Raw genomic sequence first — 18,001 nt, 5'->3', positions numbered from 1 at the left:
ACAATCTCCTCACCAGAGAGGTAAACCTGAGCAACGTCCGCAACTGAATAAGCGCGGGAAAGTCCGAGCATGCGCAATTCCCTCCTTTGTACGTCGTGACGTCGAGGTTGGAAATAGGCGGAAGTGTGAGAGGCTGTGACTGCGCATGCCCGGGATCTCAATGTCAGCTCTGCTCGCACAGAGGTTAGCGCTCTTATAACGCAGGCGGGGAGGGGGGCGGACGTCTCCATGACGACAGATTGACGCTTCTATACTGCCGGCTCAGTGTATATGAGGGGAACGCAGAGAGCGGGGTACGGCGGTGCCCACTGCGGCTGGTGCCTGCGCCATTATTGCTGCGGGGCTCGCACCAGTCTGCCAGCAATATCCGAGACTGCTAATAAACTCAGGAGCCTGCTGCGGTGTCTTGGGGGCCATATCTCTTAAAGGGGATGATTCTAGCAGGGGAAATAGGTGGCAGATATGAGTGTGTGCTAATAATGGAGGTGCGGTGCCCACCCGAGGTGTATGTAGAGGTGTGGTGCCCACCCCTGGTGCAGTGGATGTGCAGTCCCACCCCGGGTGTACAGTGCCCTCCCCGGGTGTACATAAAGGTGCAGTGACACCCCAGGCGTATGTAGAGGTGCGGTGCCCTCCCCGGGTGTTCATAGAGGTGCGGTGGTACGCCAGGTGTATATAGAGGTGTGGTGGCACCCCGGGTGTATATAGAGGTGCGGTGATACCCCGGGTGTACATAAAGGTGCGGTGGCACGCCAGGTGTATATAGAGGTGCGGTGGCACCCCGAGTGTACATAGAGGTGCGGTGGCACCCCGGGTGTATATAGAGGTGCGGTGACACCCTGGGTGTACATAGAGGTGCAGTGGCACCCCGAGTGTACATAGAGGTGCGGTGGCACGCCAGGTGTATATAGAGGTGCGGTGACACCCCAGGCGTATGTAGAGGTGCGGTGCCCTCCCCGGGTGTACATAGAGGTGCGGTGGCACCCCGAGTGTACATAGAGGTGCGGTGGCACCCCGGGTGTACATAGAGGTGCGGTGGCACGCCAGGTGTACATAGAGGTGCGGTGCCCACCCCGGGTGTATACAGAGGTGCGGTGACACCCCGGGTGTACATAGAGGTGTGGTGGCACCCCGGGTGTTCCTGAAGTTGGGCGCTGTCTATATGCCGGGTATTATTGTCCCGTCTGCCATCTTTAATGGTTGTTCTGGTGATTCACTGCGGGTCGTATCTCTTCTCTCCTGGGGTCACCATACTATAATGTCACTGAGCCGGCTGTGATACATGGGAATAATATCGGATTACTGCCAGGAAATGCTCTTTTCATCCCTTTTGTTGTACAGTTGATGTCCTCATGTCATTTCGTGGAAAGGGTCTTATAAAATTTCTAACGCTTTTTAAGGGCTCATTCAGACTAGCGTCATTGTGTTAAAGGGGTTGTCAACTACTCTGGTCAGCAATTCCCAATACTGTATTTCCCAGTATAACTAAAACCAGCCTGCACCCCCCTCTGGTAAATCGCTGGAACGCTGCTGGGCTTGTCGTTACTGCATGTGACCCCTGCAGCCAATCAGCGACCTTGTCACTCCAAAAGAATTGAGATCTGCTCTGCTGTCTGACTGCTTCGAGGTGTCGGCCATGTCCGAAAGAAGTGACAGTGATGCAAGCGATGATTGGCTGCAGGGGTCTTGTGGCGTAACAATGTCACGAGAGACCTAAAGTCACTGAAACAGCATCGGAGCTGAGTATGGGCTGTTATTTTACACTGGGGAATATGGCAGTTGAGAAGAGGTTTCGTCTTTTTGAGTTAAAATTTTGCTTAAAAAAAGTCACATTTTCTGCGAAAGTGTCGAGAAACTTGCACAAAAATGTTAGAAGTATAGTAAATCCCTCCGAGGCTGGGGAATGTAAGCATATTTGTGCAAAAATGTAACGACTTAATAAAAAGTAAAAAAAAAAAAACACTGAAAACAAGACAAAAAAGCGGAGTTGCTATATCGAATAATGCTGTACCAAATGCCGTATGTGTATTTTTTAAATACATTTTTAATGGGGGAAACTGGGATTATTTTTTAAAATTTTTTTTATATATATATATATATATATATATATATATATACAGGTCCTTATCAAAAAATTAGCATATAGTGTTAAATTTCATTATTTACCATAATGTAATGATTACAATTAAACTTTCATATATTATAGATTCATTATCCACCAACTGAAATTTGTCAGGTCTTTTATTGTTTTAATACTGATGATTTTGGCCTACAACTCCTGATAACCCAAAAAACCTGTCTCAATAAATTAGCATATTTCAACCGTCCAATCAAATAAAAGTGTTTTTTAATAACAAACAAAAAAACCATCAAATAATAATGTTCAGTTATGTACTCAATACTTGGTCGGGAATCCTTTGGCAGAAATGACTGCTTCAATGCGGCGTGGCATGGAGGCAATCAGCCTGTGACACTGCTGAGATGTTATGGAGGCCCAGGATGCTTCAATAGCGGCCTTAAGCTCATCCAGAGTGTTGGGTCTTGCGTCTCTCAACTTTCTCTTCACAATATCCCACAGATTCTCTATGGGGTTCAGGTCAGGAGAGTTGGCAGGCCAATTGAGCACAGTAATACCATGGTCAGTAAACCATTTACCAGTGGTTTTGGCACTGTGAGCAGGTGCCAGGAAGCATGAAGTGCTCCAAAATCTCCTGATAGCTAGCTGCATTGACCCTGCCCTTGATGAAACACAGTGGACCAACACCAGCAGCTGACATGGCACCCCACACCATCACTGACTGTGGGTACTTGACACTGGACTTCAGGCATTTGGCATTTCCTTCTCCCCAGTCTTCCTCCAGACTCTGGCACCTTGATTTCCGAATGACATGCAAAATTTGCTTTCATCAGAAAAAAGTACTTGGGACCACTTAGCAACAGTCCAGTGCTGCTTCTCTGTAGCCCAGGTCAGGCGCTTCTGCCGCTGTTTATGGTTCAAAAGTGGCTTTACCTGGGGAATGCGGCACCTGTAGCCCATTTCCTGCACACGCCTGTGCACGGTGGCTCTGGATGTTTCCACACCAGACTCAGTCCACTGCTTCCTCAGGTTCCCCAAGGTCTGGAATCGGTCCTTCTCCACAATCTTCCTCAGGGTCCGGTCACCTCTTCTCGTTGTACAGCGTTTTCTGCCACATTGTTTCCTTCCAACAGACTTACCATTGAGGTGCCTTGATACAGCACTCTGGGAACAGCCTATTTGTTGAGAAATTTCTTTCTGGGTCTTACCCTCTTGCTTGAGGGTGTCAATGATGGCCTTCTTGACATCTGTCAGGTCGCTAGTCCTACCCATGATGGGGGTTTTGAGTAATGAACCAGGCAGGGAGTTTTTAAAAGCCTCAGGTATCTTTTGCATGTGTTTAGAGTTAATTAGTTGATTCAGAAGATTAGGGTAATAGGTCGTTTAGAGAACCTTTTCTTGATATGCTAATTTATTGAGACAGGTTTTTTGGGTTATCAGGAGTTGTAGGCCAAAATCATCAGTATTAAAACAATAAAAGACCTGACAAATTTCAGTTGGTGGATAATGAATCTATAATATATGAAAGTTTAATTGTAATCATTACATTATGGTAAATAATGAAATGTAACACTATATGCTATTTTTTTTAGAAGGACCTGTATATATATATATATATATATATATATATATATATATATATATATATATATATATATATATATATATATATATATATATATATATGTATTTTTTGAAAGTTTTGTTTTTTAATTTTTCACTGTATATATTAGTCCCCTTAGGGGACTTGAACCTGCGATCATTTATTTACATCGCAGAAATGACTTCCTCCCGTGAACGCCAGTCATGGACTGGTTTATTAGGTGTAGGGCTAAACACATTGGTGGGATGGGGAGTTTCTGTATGGGAAATAAAATTGGGCCCAGGAGTTGTTTTTGGCATCTGGGGCATCCTCTATTATGTCAGTGTGCTCCTGAGATTGGAGCCAGATGGGTTCAGGTCTGCGAGTTGTATCACTATGTGTCTGAATGCCTTGGACTGATTCTCCTGAATATTTGGATGGGGTCTTCCCCGCACTGTTAGTCATCGGTATCATACTAGATATATTGCTTTCTATAGCTAGGATATCACGTGACCTTCAGTAATCATCAGAACATTCTGTTTTTCTTGCCTAGGGACACTTTTGGCCTGCAGCATGATGCACATAGCCTGGGGGGCTCTCCGAACGGGGATTGGGGTGAGGAATTCAGTAACCCGTACAATGGGCTCACTATCTGCTAAAATGGCAGAATACAGAAAAATGTGGAAACCAAGTGAACCCAAGGACTGGACTGTACAGTATCAAGAGAGATATATCCCGCTGTCTACAAACCAGCTGGTGGAGCATTTATCCGAGGTCAGTAAGTCAGACGGAGCAGGCGTTCTGCTGTCTGCACCGATTCTTCATATCTGCTGATTATAGTCAACATTTCCCTGGCTATCGGGGACTTCATCCCCCCCCAAAAAAAATCACAAATGGGCCATACTGGAATCATATAACATGTCAGAGCAGTAAAAAGCTTATGCCCCAATGGACAAATTTAAATGAGTAATAACAAAGGATAAAAATGAAATAATACAGATAATAGTATGATTCCAATAAAAGTGCCCCCATACACCGTATGAAACCCACACAGTCCTCCATACAGTACAATGGGTCCCACACAGTCCTCTGTACAATATAATGGGCCCACATAGTCCTCTGTACAGTATAATGGCCCCACACAGTCTTCCATACAGTATAATGGCCCCACACAGTCTTCCATACAGTATAATGGCCTCACATAGTCCTTTGTTCAGTATAATAGCCTCACATAGTCCTCCGATAAGTATAATGGGCCCCACTTTGCCTTTCAAAATTTTAGTTGGAGAGAATGTATTACAGAGGAAAATGCATCCCTCCAATAGTCAATGAACCTTGGGACAACCCAGTCACACGTCCTATCTGCAGGTATTGCCTCGCCAACACAAGCTGAGAGTTTCAGGGTATACTTTGTAGAGCTAATAAGGAGGTTGTACCACCCCAATAATACCTTATGTTTCTTCTTACTTCCAAAAATAGGGGATTTGATAGTGCAAATGTTGCTTCAGTCAGTAGATGCCAGTTGCCCTCTTCCCAAAATGTTTTCATCATCTCATCCCTCAGCAGCCCATACACCGAGGCAAAAATGCATTTTTAGATGCAAAGCTCTTCAAAAATGTTTTTCTTTAAGAGGTTTTCCTCTAACAAAGATTATGACTCCAGAGGATCAGGGAGACAAAAATGATAACGCCAACCTGGCCTGCTGAGGTCAGCGATTAGGTGCAGCGCTGCCATCATGATGCTGCAGCATGTACATATCCACTGGGGCAACAGCAGGAGGACTGAAAGCTCAGCTTGTTGTGTTACTTCTCCTCCCTGAGTCTCTGGAGCGATAATCTTTGAAAATGGACAACCCCTTTAAGGGCTTACCATGCAGTAAAAACTGTTAAGGCTTCAGCTAGGGCTGGATAAAAAATTGGTAAATGGTTGTGCATCAGGAGTTGGGATGGGAACAAAATGAATATTTTTATGAAGCCTGCAGGAAAGGGACCCCAAAAGGCCATGGTCAAAGGGCCAGCTCTGGATGTGCAATGTAATTTATCATAGAAGCCATAACTTATGTAACCCCACGGCCATTCTCTTTTTATCTTCCAGGAGTTCCACACATCCAATCAGATGGAGAAGCAGGCCTTTCTTAGTTTTGTAAAACACCTGGAAGTCTCCCTTCTTCAGCCTTACCACTCCATCCTGCAGGAGCTTCAAGTGAGTGGTCTCCTCATTCCTCCCAAGTGTAGCCCACTCCATCGTCCTCTGTTCTGTGGTGGGAGTTAGTAATGTGAGAAGGCTTTATGTGAGGACATGCATAGATAACCCATTTAAAAGACTGATTATTGAACAGAGAGTGGACACTCAACAGTTGGCAGAAATATCCCTGATAAATGGAGCAGCAGTGCACATGCTTAATCTCCTGAGACACGTGTTTGGGGTTGTTGCCCCTCCTGAGAGCAAAGCATGAGATCTGATTCAAGTTCTCTTCCTCTTTGAAGAGTAAAAATAAACCAAAAGAAAGGGCCCTTCAATACTAGTCTTCAAACCCTTTGGAGGCAAAGTGGCCAACATATATATTCAGAAGGACTCTCTGTTATTCAGCCGCCGTATCCGGTCCAGACAGGTCTCAGGTATATGTTCAAGAATGGTGAAACGTAACTTATCAGGCCTTTTTTTTGGTGATGCATTAAGAAATGGCTTGTCAGGCTATGGTTGGTCACTTTTGATGTTGTGCCTATGGCCGTTCATTCTGCTGTGATCCTGCTGCGCGTTGCGTCCCACATATTGGAGACTGCACCCACATTCCAATGATGAACGGGAAGGATCGTCCATGAAATGCATTGTGTATTGAATACATCGTCTTCTTATCTGACCTGCGTGGTGACCTGTGGATCTCCACCTCCTATGGAGTATTTCATGGCCTTACCCTTGCATGTCATTTTCCACAAGGAGAAACAATACCCTTAGGACCCCAGTCAGATACCTCTCATGCAGCCATATCTGATCTCATGCTTTGCACTGATGAGGGGCAACACCCTGAAACACCTGTCAGCAAATTGAGATTTTGGTTTGGCTTTTTTCCTAAGTCATGTGGCAAGGCTCGTTAAAGGGTCGATAATGACCTTTAGGATCACTACTACTAATAGGTGGCGCTAAAGATCAAATCCTCTCATCTGAAAAGACAATTTGCACCTACTTTCAGATCATGGTAGCCTTTTTCAATATATAGATACAAATACTTAGAAACTCATAAAACCTAGTTGACAATGTCATGGTAATAAAGTTTGTACGGGGATAATTGTACCATTTTTGTCTCTCTTAGGTCCTGTATGATCCTATTAACCCTGACCGTGATGCCCTGCTGGAACCTGCTGGCCTTTCTGACTTGGAGAAATTATCCATGGAGAAGGAAGTGCTGGAACGCTTACAACCTGTTTTGGATCAGGGAAATTTTAACGTCTTGTCAGAGGATGCCCTGGCATATGCTTTAATAGTGCACCACCCCCAGGATGGAGTGCAGGTTAGGGACTTGATGTTGTCTTCTTCTGTGGGATGAGCCCATATTCATGAAAATGCCGCCAATTATTAGATTCTGAATCTCTTTCTCATGAATATCTTACGTGCCTCAGGGGTGTCTGTCATTAAGGGGTTTCCTGGTTCCAGAAAAGCTCCGTCACCCCAGCTGTAGTTTGTATTGAAAGAACAAACTGTGCTTTATTCCTCCTCCCATGGTCCAAGACCCAAGTCTCCGGTGCTGGATTCGTTATTGCATACAGAGCAGATCAGCGGCTCTAAGCAGCTTGTGTGTCTACTTCGGTCATAGTCACTGAGCTCACTGGCTGCAGTGCTATGGACGTGACCTCAGCACTGCAGACAATCACAGACACCAGAAGCAGCATTGGAGAATAGTCAGTGGACCCATTGAGGGTTACCAAAGCTTAGTTTTTTTTTCTTTGTAAACAAACTGTACCGTACCGATAATGTAATAAAACCTTTGGTCGTATATTTAGCATTTCTTTATTGTAATACATATTTTGATATCTGCAGTACTGCAACCTGTTTTTGTGTATTATCAGTTTTCTAAAGGGAACATCCATTAGATCACCAGTATGGGGCCCCCCTGAATCTTGAATGGAGCGCAAGTGGCCACAGCTCCATTCATGGTCTATGTCCTGGACAGACCTACAGAGCTCTACCTTCAGCAGTCCCATAGACTGTGAAAAGAGCTGTGATGATGCGTGCAGACACCAGAAACCCCATTCTCTGTATCAGCGGAGACCCCAGACTAACAAACCAGACATATACTGCAACTCTATTAGATAGGTGATTTTTTGGTTATGGAAAATCCTTATAAGGCCACAATTGGGCATAATCTTACTATAAGGCTCTGACCACATCTACATTCAGAGCCTCAATCGGGGTTCACCGGGGTCCGTCTGTCAATTTCTCGGATTTTAACAGCAGAGCAGTCTCACTGTCATGGTGGTTGCGCCATCTCGTTGTCATGGTCGATACTCCATCTCACTGTCATGGTTGATGCTCCCATCTCACTGTCATGGTTGATGCTCCATCTCACTGTTATGGTTGATGTGCCATCTCACTGTCATGGTTTATGCTCCATCTCACTGTCATGGTGGTTGCGCCATCTCACTGTCATGGTTGATGCGCCGTCTCACTGTCATGGTGCTTGCACCATCTCACTGTCATGGTGGTTGCTCCATCTTGCTGTCATGGATGATGCCCCATCTCGCTGTCATGGTTGATGTGCCGTCTCGCTGTCATGGTGGTTGCTCCATCTCACTATCATGGTTGATGCACCATCTCACTATCATGGTTGATGCACCATCTCACTGTCATGGTAGTTGCGCCATCTCACTGTCATGGTTGATGCGCCGTCTCGCTGTCATGGTGGTTGCGCCATCTCACTGTCATGGTTGATGCACCATCTCACTGTCATGGTAGTTGCGCCGTCTCACTGTCATGGTTGATGCACCGTCTCCCTGTCATGGTGGTTGCTCCATCTCACTGTCATGGTGGTTGCGCCATCTCACTGTCATGGTTGATGCACCGTCTCACTGTCATGGTGGTTGCGCCATCTCGCTGTCATGGTCGATGCACCGTCTCACTGTCATGGTGGTTGCGCCATCTCACTGTCATGGTTGATACGCCATCTCACTGTCATGGTTGATGCGCCATCTTGACTCCTGGTAACAAATATTATAATTTACCATAATTTATTTTTCAGGTGCATGTTAACCTCGACAAATATGAATACATCCGTTACTGGGCTCTTGGCCAGAGATTAGGACCACTTGCTTTGCTAATGAGCCCTAAGCCTCAAGATTCTTGGTTCTCCAGATCTCCTCGCACCCCACCAGAAAGGCAAGACATGTTTCTGGGTGCTCGTCATGTACAATGTAAATATAGAAGTATATACTGTAGAATGCATGTCATGTAGGCAGTCTGTTGTTTTCGGAGCACACTCTAATAATTATTATTAACCCTTTAATTAGACTATTGTTTCTAATGCTTTATTTCCGTTCAGTATATGTAGTGCAACGTGTTATTTTTGTTCGCCAGGCGATACTTTAAGAGAGTCATAGTGGCAGCCCGGCCAAAAAATTCTCATATGGTCTTAAAGTGTTTTAAGGACATCCCTCTGGAGGGACTGGAACAGCTTCTCCCCGTAGTTAAGGTCCGGACGTCAAGTATTGACCGCACACTAATTAACACTATGCTGCTGGTGAGCGGAGGAATAGTGTTTGTCAATGTCGGGATGGTGGTCCTAACAGATCTGAAGATTGGAACTTCTGTCCTGCTCTTCCTATTTGCTGGGTTTATGACATTTCGAACTTGGAAGGTAAGAAGAGAGAAATGATCAAATTTCTGGCAAACCAAAAAACGCTGCTATAAAGTGGTCGTCCGTATCTGTACAGAATGTGCATAGATCATACATGACCACAGTGCACATGGCATCTAACCTCCTGGCGTCTGCATCAGTGCGTCCGCGAAGCACTTCCACCCCATCTGTATGAGCACTAACCCTGGTCTTAAAAAATGTCTGAAATGATATCATACTTTGGCATAAGGTAAAAAGATTAACACTTCCTACATTTGGTGGTGTTTGGCAATTGCAGAAAAGTCCAGATACCTTAGTACTCCCCCTATTAGTTCAGAAGTTATTTCAAGCTTGAGTCTTGCGTTGCGTCTAAAGTATTTTGGAGGTGTTATTCTTAAGGTTATACATCCGCCAAGCTGTTTTACTTTTGTAGGTTTTTTCTCACTAACCAAGATTCCGTGGCACAATGTCTATTGGGTGCTAATCAATGCTTTCTCTAATACATTAGTCGTTAGTCACTTTAGCATTTTTTTTTCCCCTGACATAATGGGATTTTTTGATCTGCATTGACATGGTTAAAGAGGAACTTCAGTGTCTAAAAATTATCACCTATCCACTGAATAAGTGATAATTTTTAGATTGTGGTGGATCTCCACACTAGGACGCCATCTCTGGTTCTTCACTGGTGATATTATCTTATGTTTACGGCCAAAATAAACAAGACCCCATCAAAGTGTCTGAACCATGCCAGGCAATGGGCGCTCAGCTGTAATCATATACATGTATTATAAATTGCAGCCACTGTTTAGACGCAGTTGTAGCTGCTAAAGGTTTACGTCTAGTTGTGACACCCAGACCAAGTTCACTTGCGGATTTCTTGCAGAGATTCCGCGTCGTGGAAGCCACACTGATATTTTCCCCTGTACAGGACATTGTAATTTTATTTTCAGAAATAACAAATATTTTTTTTTATGTCTTTCACAGATGTTTGCACAGAGAAGGAAAGCACATTCACTAGAACTGGCTCACATGCTGTATTACAGAAGCACATCCAATAATTCTGAGCTCCTCGGTGCCCTTACTCTACGAGCTCAGGAAGAACATGCAAAAGAGGTCATCTTGGCGCACAGCTTTATGAAACAACTTGACATACCATGCGATGGAGATAAGATAGGTGAGGCCTCATGTAACCTGGAACATAAAGGCATATTTCTGCTTTTGTTACAGATTACTAACACATTGTTGTAACCCAATCTAATATGTATCTTTGGTCCCCATGGGGCACTAGGATATAGGAACAACCGAAAAAAGAGATGTGCCAGGAACAGAATAATAATAATTTTTATATAAAAGTCAAGTTTTATTCAAACAAATACTTTTCCAACAATGCATACAGACAAACACCAACTACAGACAATAAAGACTAAAATTTAGATGGATGAGCTAATCTGGGAAATGCCTTCATATATACATATATCTGTACAATGTATAAGTGGTAATACAATGAATACACGTATGAAAAACCAATAGTGTACACATATAAATGTTCTCATTTTAGGTTAATTTTATAACACAATTGAATATGTAGCACACAAACAGTTTGTTTCATTACATAACTAAATCCCAAGGAACAGAAGTATTTCCCAACAAATAAAAGTAGAGATATGTATCAAGGGTTTAATACCCATATCCTATAACGTAATTACCTCCCCCACCAAATACCCGACCTGCGTCACACCATCACTTCGAAGCATTACCACATTACACATAACTTCATTTATGGACTTCTATAGTTTGAGTTATTTGCCTGTGTGGATTGGATGGGTTGTTACCAAATTTCTTGTCAATAGCATATTTAGAAATATATTTATTTAGAAAATTGGCAACATGTTCAATATTATATAAATGTCTCAGTAAGAGGTGCAGTTTTATTTTAAAAAAAGGAAATAATGTCACCACTGCTCTCCTGCCACCATGTCTGCACTAAGGGAGCAATGATGATAAAAGGAGCGCACTGTTGACAGCATTAGAGCAGTGGGGACAGGAGGAGAGTAGTGGGTACAGCATTAGAACATTGGTGGGAAGAGAGCGGTGGGGACAGCATTAGAACATTGGTGGGAGGAAAGCATTGTTGACAGCGTTGGAGCATTAGTGGGAGGAGAGTGGTGGGGACAGAATTAGTGCATTAGTGGGAGGAAAGCGGTGAGGACAGCATTAGAGCATTGGTGGGAGGAGAGTGGTGAGGACAGCATTAGAGCATTAGTGGGAGGAGAGCGGTGAGGACAGCATTAGAGTATTAGTAGGAGGAGAGCGGTGAGGACAGCATTAGAGCATTAGTGGGAGGAGAGCTGTGGGGACAGCATTAGAGCATTAGTGGGAGGAGAGCGGTGAGGACAGCTTTAGAGCATTAGTGGGAGGAAAGCGGTGGGGACAGCATTAGAGTATTAGTGGGAGGAGAGCGGTGAGGACAGCATTAGAACATTGGTGGGAGGAGAGTGGTGAGGACAGCATTAGAACATTGGTGGGAGGAAAGCATTGTTGACAGTGTTGGAGCATTAGTGGGAGGAGAGCGGTGAGGACAGCTTTAGAGCATTAGTGGGAGGAAAGCGGTGGGGACAGCATTAGAGTATTAGTGGGAGGAGGGCGGTGAGGACAGCATTAGTGCATTAGTGGGCGGAGAACGGTGAGGACAGCATTAGAGCATTAGTGGGAGGAGAGCGGTGGGGACAGCATTAGAGTATTAGTAGGAGGAGAGCGGTGAGGACAGCATTAGAGCATTAGTGGGAGATGAACGGTGGGGACAGCATGAGAGCATTAGTGGGAGGAATGCGGTGGGGACAGCATTAGAGTATTAGTGGGAGGAGAGCAGCGAGGACAGCATTAGAGCATTAGTGGGAGGTGAGCGGTGAGGACAGCATTAGAGCATTAGTGGGAGGAGAGTGGTGAGGACAGCATTAGAGCATTAGTGGGAGGAGAGCGGTGAGGACAGCATTAGAGCATTAGTGGGAGGAGGGCGGTGCGGACAGAATTAGTGCATTAGTGGGAGGAGAGCGGTGGGGACAGCATTAGAGCATTAGTGGGGAGGAGAGCAGTGAGGACAGCATTAGAGCATTAGTGGGAGGAGAGCCGCAAGGACAGCATTAGAGTATTAGTGGGAGGAGAGCGGTGAGGACAGCATTAGAGCATTAGTGGGAGGAGAGTGGTGAGGACAGCATTAGAGTATTAGTAGGAGGAGAGCAGTGAGGACAGCATTAGAGCATCAGTGGGAGAACAGCAGTGAGGACAGCATTAGAGCATTAGTGGGAGGAGAGTGGTGAGGACAGCATTAGAGTATTAGTGGGAGGAGGGCGGTAAGGACAGCATTAGAGCATTAGTGGGAAGAGAGTGGTGAGGACAGCATTAGAGCATTAGTGGGAGAACAGCAGTGAGGACAGCATTAGAGCATTAGTGGGAGGAGAGTGGTGAGGACAGCATTAGAGCATTAGTGGGAGGAGAGCCATGAGGACAGCATTAGAGTATTAGGGGGAGGAGAGCGGTGAGGACAGCATTAGAGCATTAGTGGGAGAACAGCAGTGAGGACAGCATTAGAGCATTAGTGGGAGGAGAGTGGTGAGGACAGCATTAGAGCATTAGTGGGAGGAGAGCCATGAGGACAGCATTAGAGTATTAGGGGGAGGAGAGCGGTGAGGACAGCATTAGAGCATTAGTGGGAGGAGAGCGGTGAGGACAGCATTAGAGCATTAGTGGGAGGAGAGCGGTGAGGACAGCTTTAGAGCATTAATGGGAGGAGAGCCATGAGGACAGCATTAGAGTATTAGCAGGAGGAGAGCGGTGAGGACAGCATCAGAGCATTAGTGGGAGGAGAGCGGTGAGGACAGCATTAGAGTATTAGAAGGAGGAGAGCAGTGAGCACAGCATTAGAGCATTAGTGGGAGGAGAGCGGTGAGGACAGCATTAGAGCATTAGTGGGAGGAGAGTGGTGAGCACAGCATTAGAGCATTAGTGGGAGGAGAGTGGTGAGGACAGCATTAGTGGGAGGAGAGTGGCGAGGACAGCATTAGAGCATTAATGGGAGAAGAGTAGTGAGGACAGCATTAGAGTATTAGAAGGAGGAGAGCAGTGAGCACAGCATTAGAGCATTAGTGGGAGGAGAGCGGTGAGGACAGCATTAGAGCATTAGTGGGAGGAGAGCGGTGAGGACAGCATTAATGGGAGGAGAGTGGTGAGGACAGCTTTAGAGCGTTAGTGGGAGGAGAGTGGTGAGGACAGCATTAGTGGGAGGAGAGTGGCGAGGACAGCATTAGAGCATTAATGGGAGAAGAGTAGTGAGGACAGCATTAGAGTATTAGAAGGAGGAGAGCAGTGAGCACAGCATTAGAGTATTAATGGGAGGATAGTGGTGAGCACAGCATTAGAGCATTAGTGGGAGGAGAGTGGTGAGGACAGCATTAATGGGAGGAGAATGGTGAGGACAGCTTTAGAGCGTTAGTGGGAGGAGAGTGGTGAGGACAGCATTAGTGGGAGGAGAGTGGTGAGGACCGCATTAGAGCATTAGTGGGAGGAGAGTGGTGAGGATAGCATTAGTGGGAGGAGAGTGGTGAGGACAGCATCAGGGCATTGGCGGGAGGAGAGCAGTGGTGACGGGACACGGTTTGGAAGGCCAGCTGCAATACTGTCTGGTCTGTATTACATGTATCACAGTGCTGTAAAGATTACAGATATGCACATATTCTGTGAAGCACTTGTTATTTGTGTGTGGGGGGGTATTTTTAATGTGGGGAAATAGGGATCCATGAAGAAGGAGCCATCCCTACCATAGCGCTAGTGTGTCAGACTAAACCATTTCCACTCATGATGCTCCAGTAGCTCACACAGCAGCATCGTAGCGAGCTCCCACAACTGTTTCTGCTCTTCCTACTTAATTTTAATATAGAGTCAGTGCCTAAGATAGCAAACAAAGCGTCAGATTGGTATACCCCTTCAAGTGTCTGCTCTTTCTTCCGCTCTCCCATCCATTTTTCTGTTTTTCTGAAGCTCCTGAAGAAACCAGAACAAATGTGAAATGTTTACAGTGATTAACAGCAGAAGGAAACGTGTGAGGAAGCGGATTCATTCCTTTCCACAGTAGTTCGAGGCCGCGGAGCCCAGATTTTCTGAATAAAGTGGTCACGTATAGCTGTCATACTGGGGCAGCCATCCGTGTACGCTTCCTGTTGTGTTAATAATGGGTAGTTCATATTCGCTGCACAAATGCTGAAGATTTCTTTTATATCTGCACTAATGCTTATTGTATCTGTAACTGGAAGTCATAAGAACCCATGTCTGTTTCTTTTTTATTTTACTTCTGACAAGACCCTGAAATAACGCTAAAGATCAAAAAGGAAGTAGAATCGTGGCTGCAATCAAAAGCTGGATTCCAGATTACATTCTCCGCAGAACGAGCACTTGAGAATCTGAAGAATCTGAATAGAAAAGAAGAAAGCACAAGCTCTTCTAAAGAACATGCCGTACTGATGAACAACTGAGGGCTCGGGTATTAGGAGGATGGGCGTTTGGTTCTGTGATCCAAAAAAAGTTACACTCCGCGCGTGTGATGTGTTTGTGACTGTACTGAATATGTGTTGCACTGCAGAAAATGACTACTGTATATTGGGTATTAAAGGGGCTATCTCACTAGACACATTTCTGACATATCCATAAATGTCTGATAGATGCAGGTCTAACCTTTGGAATACATACCTACTTCCAGAATGAGGGTCCCCTGATCTGGCTGGTGTCGGACCACCATTGACTGGAGAACTGCCAATACATGTGCCGGCTCTCTCCATTCATTCGTACGGGAGCTCCGAGTACAGAGCGTATTTTCTCAGCTATATTCAGAACTCCTTTAGCAATTTATGGAGAGATTCAGCACATGTGCCACCACCTCTTCAATCAATGGTGGTCAGTAGCCATCCAGAATGGGGGATGGTGGGACCTCTGTTCTGGAAATATGTTTGGTCTCGGAGGTTAGACCCTTGTACTTCATCTAATCTATGAATATACGTCATAAATGTCTGGGGGGACAACCCCTTTAAATGTCTGTATATGTTCTGCATGTCTCTATGTATTTGGGAAGCTTTGTGTAAGTCTCCCAACTAAGCTGCTTCATTAATTTATCCATTTGTGTTGGGGAAAAAAATATTTTATCATTTTATTAGTAATATTTATTCAGACAATTTGATGAAAAACCACCCACACTCCAAAGATGTAGATTGTGAGCCCTAATCGGGAGAGTGATTGACTGCAGTGTCTGTAAAACCCTGGGGAATATATTGGTGCTATTCAAGCAACAGACTGAAATGTCCTGAATAATTTTGTAAGATATTTTTGTAGCGGTTCTAATGTAATTTTACATCTACACAGGATATTCTGTAATCCGTGCTCCAGCCAATATAACGCACATTAAGTAATCGGTCAAAACCATGTTGGACATACAAACGATCTCGTGATAAAAGTTGAACATTCGCTTTGGGTTTGTTGGCGTTCATTACTTCCAATTTGCACTTTTATGTTGTAGAAATCAAGTTACTAACACATAAAAAGGAAGAAAGTGATTTAACAACAGCAGAAAACATCAATAGATGGGAAGATTTCCATTATGAAGAACGGGGGAATCTGCTGTTACGTTTTCTATATTAGGAAGAATTTTCAATATTAAACATTGAAATAACTTTTATAAATGACATATTTGTCAGGCATCGCTATGAAGTTAAGCAGAAACTCTTTTCTACCTGTACCAGTATGTATCATTTGGTAGGGTGGAGGTTTTACAATCACAAAATCTGATTAAAAGTACTGGTCAGCTCATCTATATGTTTAGAGAGTTCTCCCCATCTCACACATTTATCACATATCCACAGGAAACGCCAGAATTGTCCGAAAGGATGCGAGTCCCTGTGTTGTATATCTGCACCATCATCCCGCGCCTGTCTGTATCCTCTTATGGCCGTGATCAAGGTCATATGAGCGAACGTTGGCCCATTGTTCCACTCAGACTTACTGCTGATGTTCTTGAAATAAATGCTTGGGTTATATTCTGAATTTGGAGTGTCTTGTTCTCTCTTAATACCAAGTTGGGGGACCTGTCATTGCAAAAACAGTACAGGATTGTGTATAGACTGCAAATTTTAGTCTTTTTTTATTTTCATGAGTCTCCCATACGGTGAGATGCAGAGAGACTGCGGCATCACCTCCCTTACAGTGTCTTCAAACGCTGTGTACTAGAGTGAAGATTTTTACTAAAGGAGCAGGTTTCTGAGATGGTCCTGCATGGGAGAGAGGGACTACATGCTACTGACTGAGGAACAGAACAATTTCACCTAATAAAATATATTAGTGTTTCATATTTTTGCAAATTTCCTCTTCAGAGAGGAAGAAGACTAGAACTCTAGTGCCACCTATTGGAAGTAGCAATCCTAAAGGTCAATCTTGACCCTTTTATGACCCTTGCCACATGACCAGAATCTCAATTTGCAGACATTTGTTTTGGGGTGTTGCCTTTCCTCAGTGCAAAGCATGACACCAGATTTGGCTAGGTGAGAGACCTCTGATTGGTGTCTCCTTGTTGAGAGTGACATGTCAGGGTAAGGAGACTTATAAGCCATATTTTCACAAAATAATCCACACACAACACTTATGCATGTTGGTCAATACAGCATCATAACATTTTCATTGATTGTTACTTTAAAAAAAAAAACAACAATTTCTTAGTCCTTTGTTCTTATGCTCCAATTATTGCACTTAGTTGACTTCGATTTGTGTGGATTTCTTTGGAGCCCTACAAGTTCCTATATCCATTGTGCCAGGTCAGCAGTAGCTGGCAGCTACATGGGAGGACCATGAATGTCTTACCTTCCAGCATCTCTGGTGCGGTATTTGATCAGTCAGGGCTGGCCAAATTAATGTCTCGTCTGGGACCTCGGATGGTAAAAGATTCAAGGGCCTCCCGTCCAGCTACCACTGCCATGGACGCTAAACGAGAGTCCTTCGAATTGATCCGCTCATCTCCACTCGGGAAGCTTTCAGCAATTCTGGTCTGTTCCAAAATCCAAGTTGGAATTACATGGTTTCCAGTCTACATAGATATTGTAGGAAGACTGTGTCACAGGGATTATCTTAGTGTTTTTTGGTAAATGTTTACCTCATATTCACTTTTATTCAGATTTGATGGATTTGGGAAAGTCTATTTTCTAGTTTACTAACAAGCCCAGATTGTGTTAATAAACATATGGATCATCCCGGGGTTATTTATGTGTCCGGTGGTGGTCCCTCTTTTTATCATTAAAGGAGTTCTCTGATAGGTTTGGGCCTCTTTCACACATCTGTGTCTCCCGTATATGTGGCGACACTTTTCACACATACCAGTGACACTGACACGCACAGACCCATGCAAGTTAATGGGTCTATGCACATGTCAGTGTGTTACCATGGACCATGTGTCCATGGGTAAAATACACTAACATGTCCATTTTTT

At 44.4% G+C, this 18,001-nt stretch overlaps 2 protein-coding genes across 5 annotated transcripts in view; one reads left to right on the top strand and one right to left on the bottom strand.

The window, feature by feature from the left end:
- The window catches only part of SYNGR4 (synaptogyrin 4), a 110,073-nt gene extending 109,902 nt beyond the window's left edge, over positions 1-171 (bottom strand). Inside the window, exon 1 of one of the 3 annotated variants that reach the window (XM_077259505.1) lies at positions 14-171. The gene's annotated coding sequence lies outside the window, so the exon portion shown is untranslated. The remainder of the gene's footprint in view (positions 1-13) is intronic. The other 2 variants (XM_077259503.1, XM_077259496.1) reach the window with 2 other exon arrangements.
- On the top strand, positions 61-17,764 carry TMEM143 (transmembrane protein 143). 2 transcript variants are annotated; one of them, XM_077259494.1, is made up of 8 exons: positions 61-183; positions 4,213-4,433; positions 5,754-5,861; positions 6,970-7,167; positions 8,893-9,029; positions 9,228-9,507; positions 10,471-10,660; positions 14,839-17,764. In XM_077259494.1, exons 2-8 carry the CDS (start codon positions 4,233-4,235, stop codon positions 15,009-15,011), a joined length of 1,287 nt encoding a protein of 428 aa, XP_077115609.1. In that variant the 5' UTR covers positions 61-183; positions 4,213-4,232; the 3' UTR covers positions 15,012-17,764. The 2 variants fall into 2 exon arrangements, with proteins under 2 accessions (XP_077115609.1, XP_077115610.1); XM_077259495.1 differs by lacking the exon at positions 61-183 and adding an exon at positions 214-293.
- The last annotated feature ends 237 nt before the right edge of the window (positions 17,765-18,001 follow it).

Source organism: Ranitomeya variabilis, chromosome 4, assembly GCF_051348905.1.
Source record: "Ranitomeya variabilis isolate aRanVar5 chromosome 4, aRanVar5.hap1, whole genome shotgun sequence".
In the NCBI taxonomy this organism is placed as follows: Eukaryota; Metazoa; Chordata; class Amphibia; order Anura; family Dendrobatidae; genus Ranitomeya; species Ranitomeya variabilis.
This window is presented reverse-complemented; position numbering and strand designations above follow the sequence as displayed.

What these genes read in the sequence shown, in the direction of transcription:
- TMEM143 (XM_077259494.1), top strand. Translation starts at nt 4,233, where the DNA reads ATGATGCACATAGCCTGGGGGGCTCTCCGAACGGGGATTGGGGTGAGG. An exon ending in CCATCCTGCAGGAGCTTCAA is followed by an intron (nt 5,862 to 6,969) that starts GTGAGTGGTCTC and finishes TGTCTCTCTTAG; the next exon opens with GTCCTGTATGATCCTATTAA. An exon ending in TGACATTTCGAACTTGGAAG is followed by an intron (nt 9,508 to 10,470) that starts GTAAGAAGAGAG and finishes TGTCTTTCACAG; the next exon opens with ATGTTTGCACAGAGAAGGAA.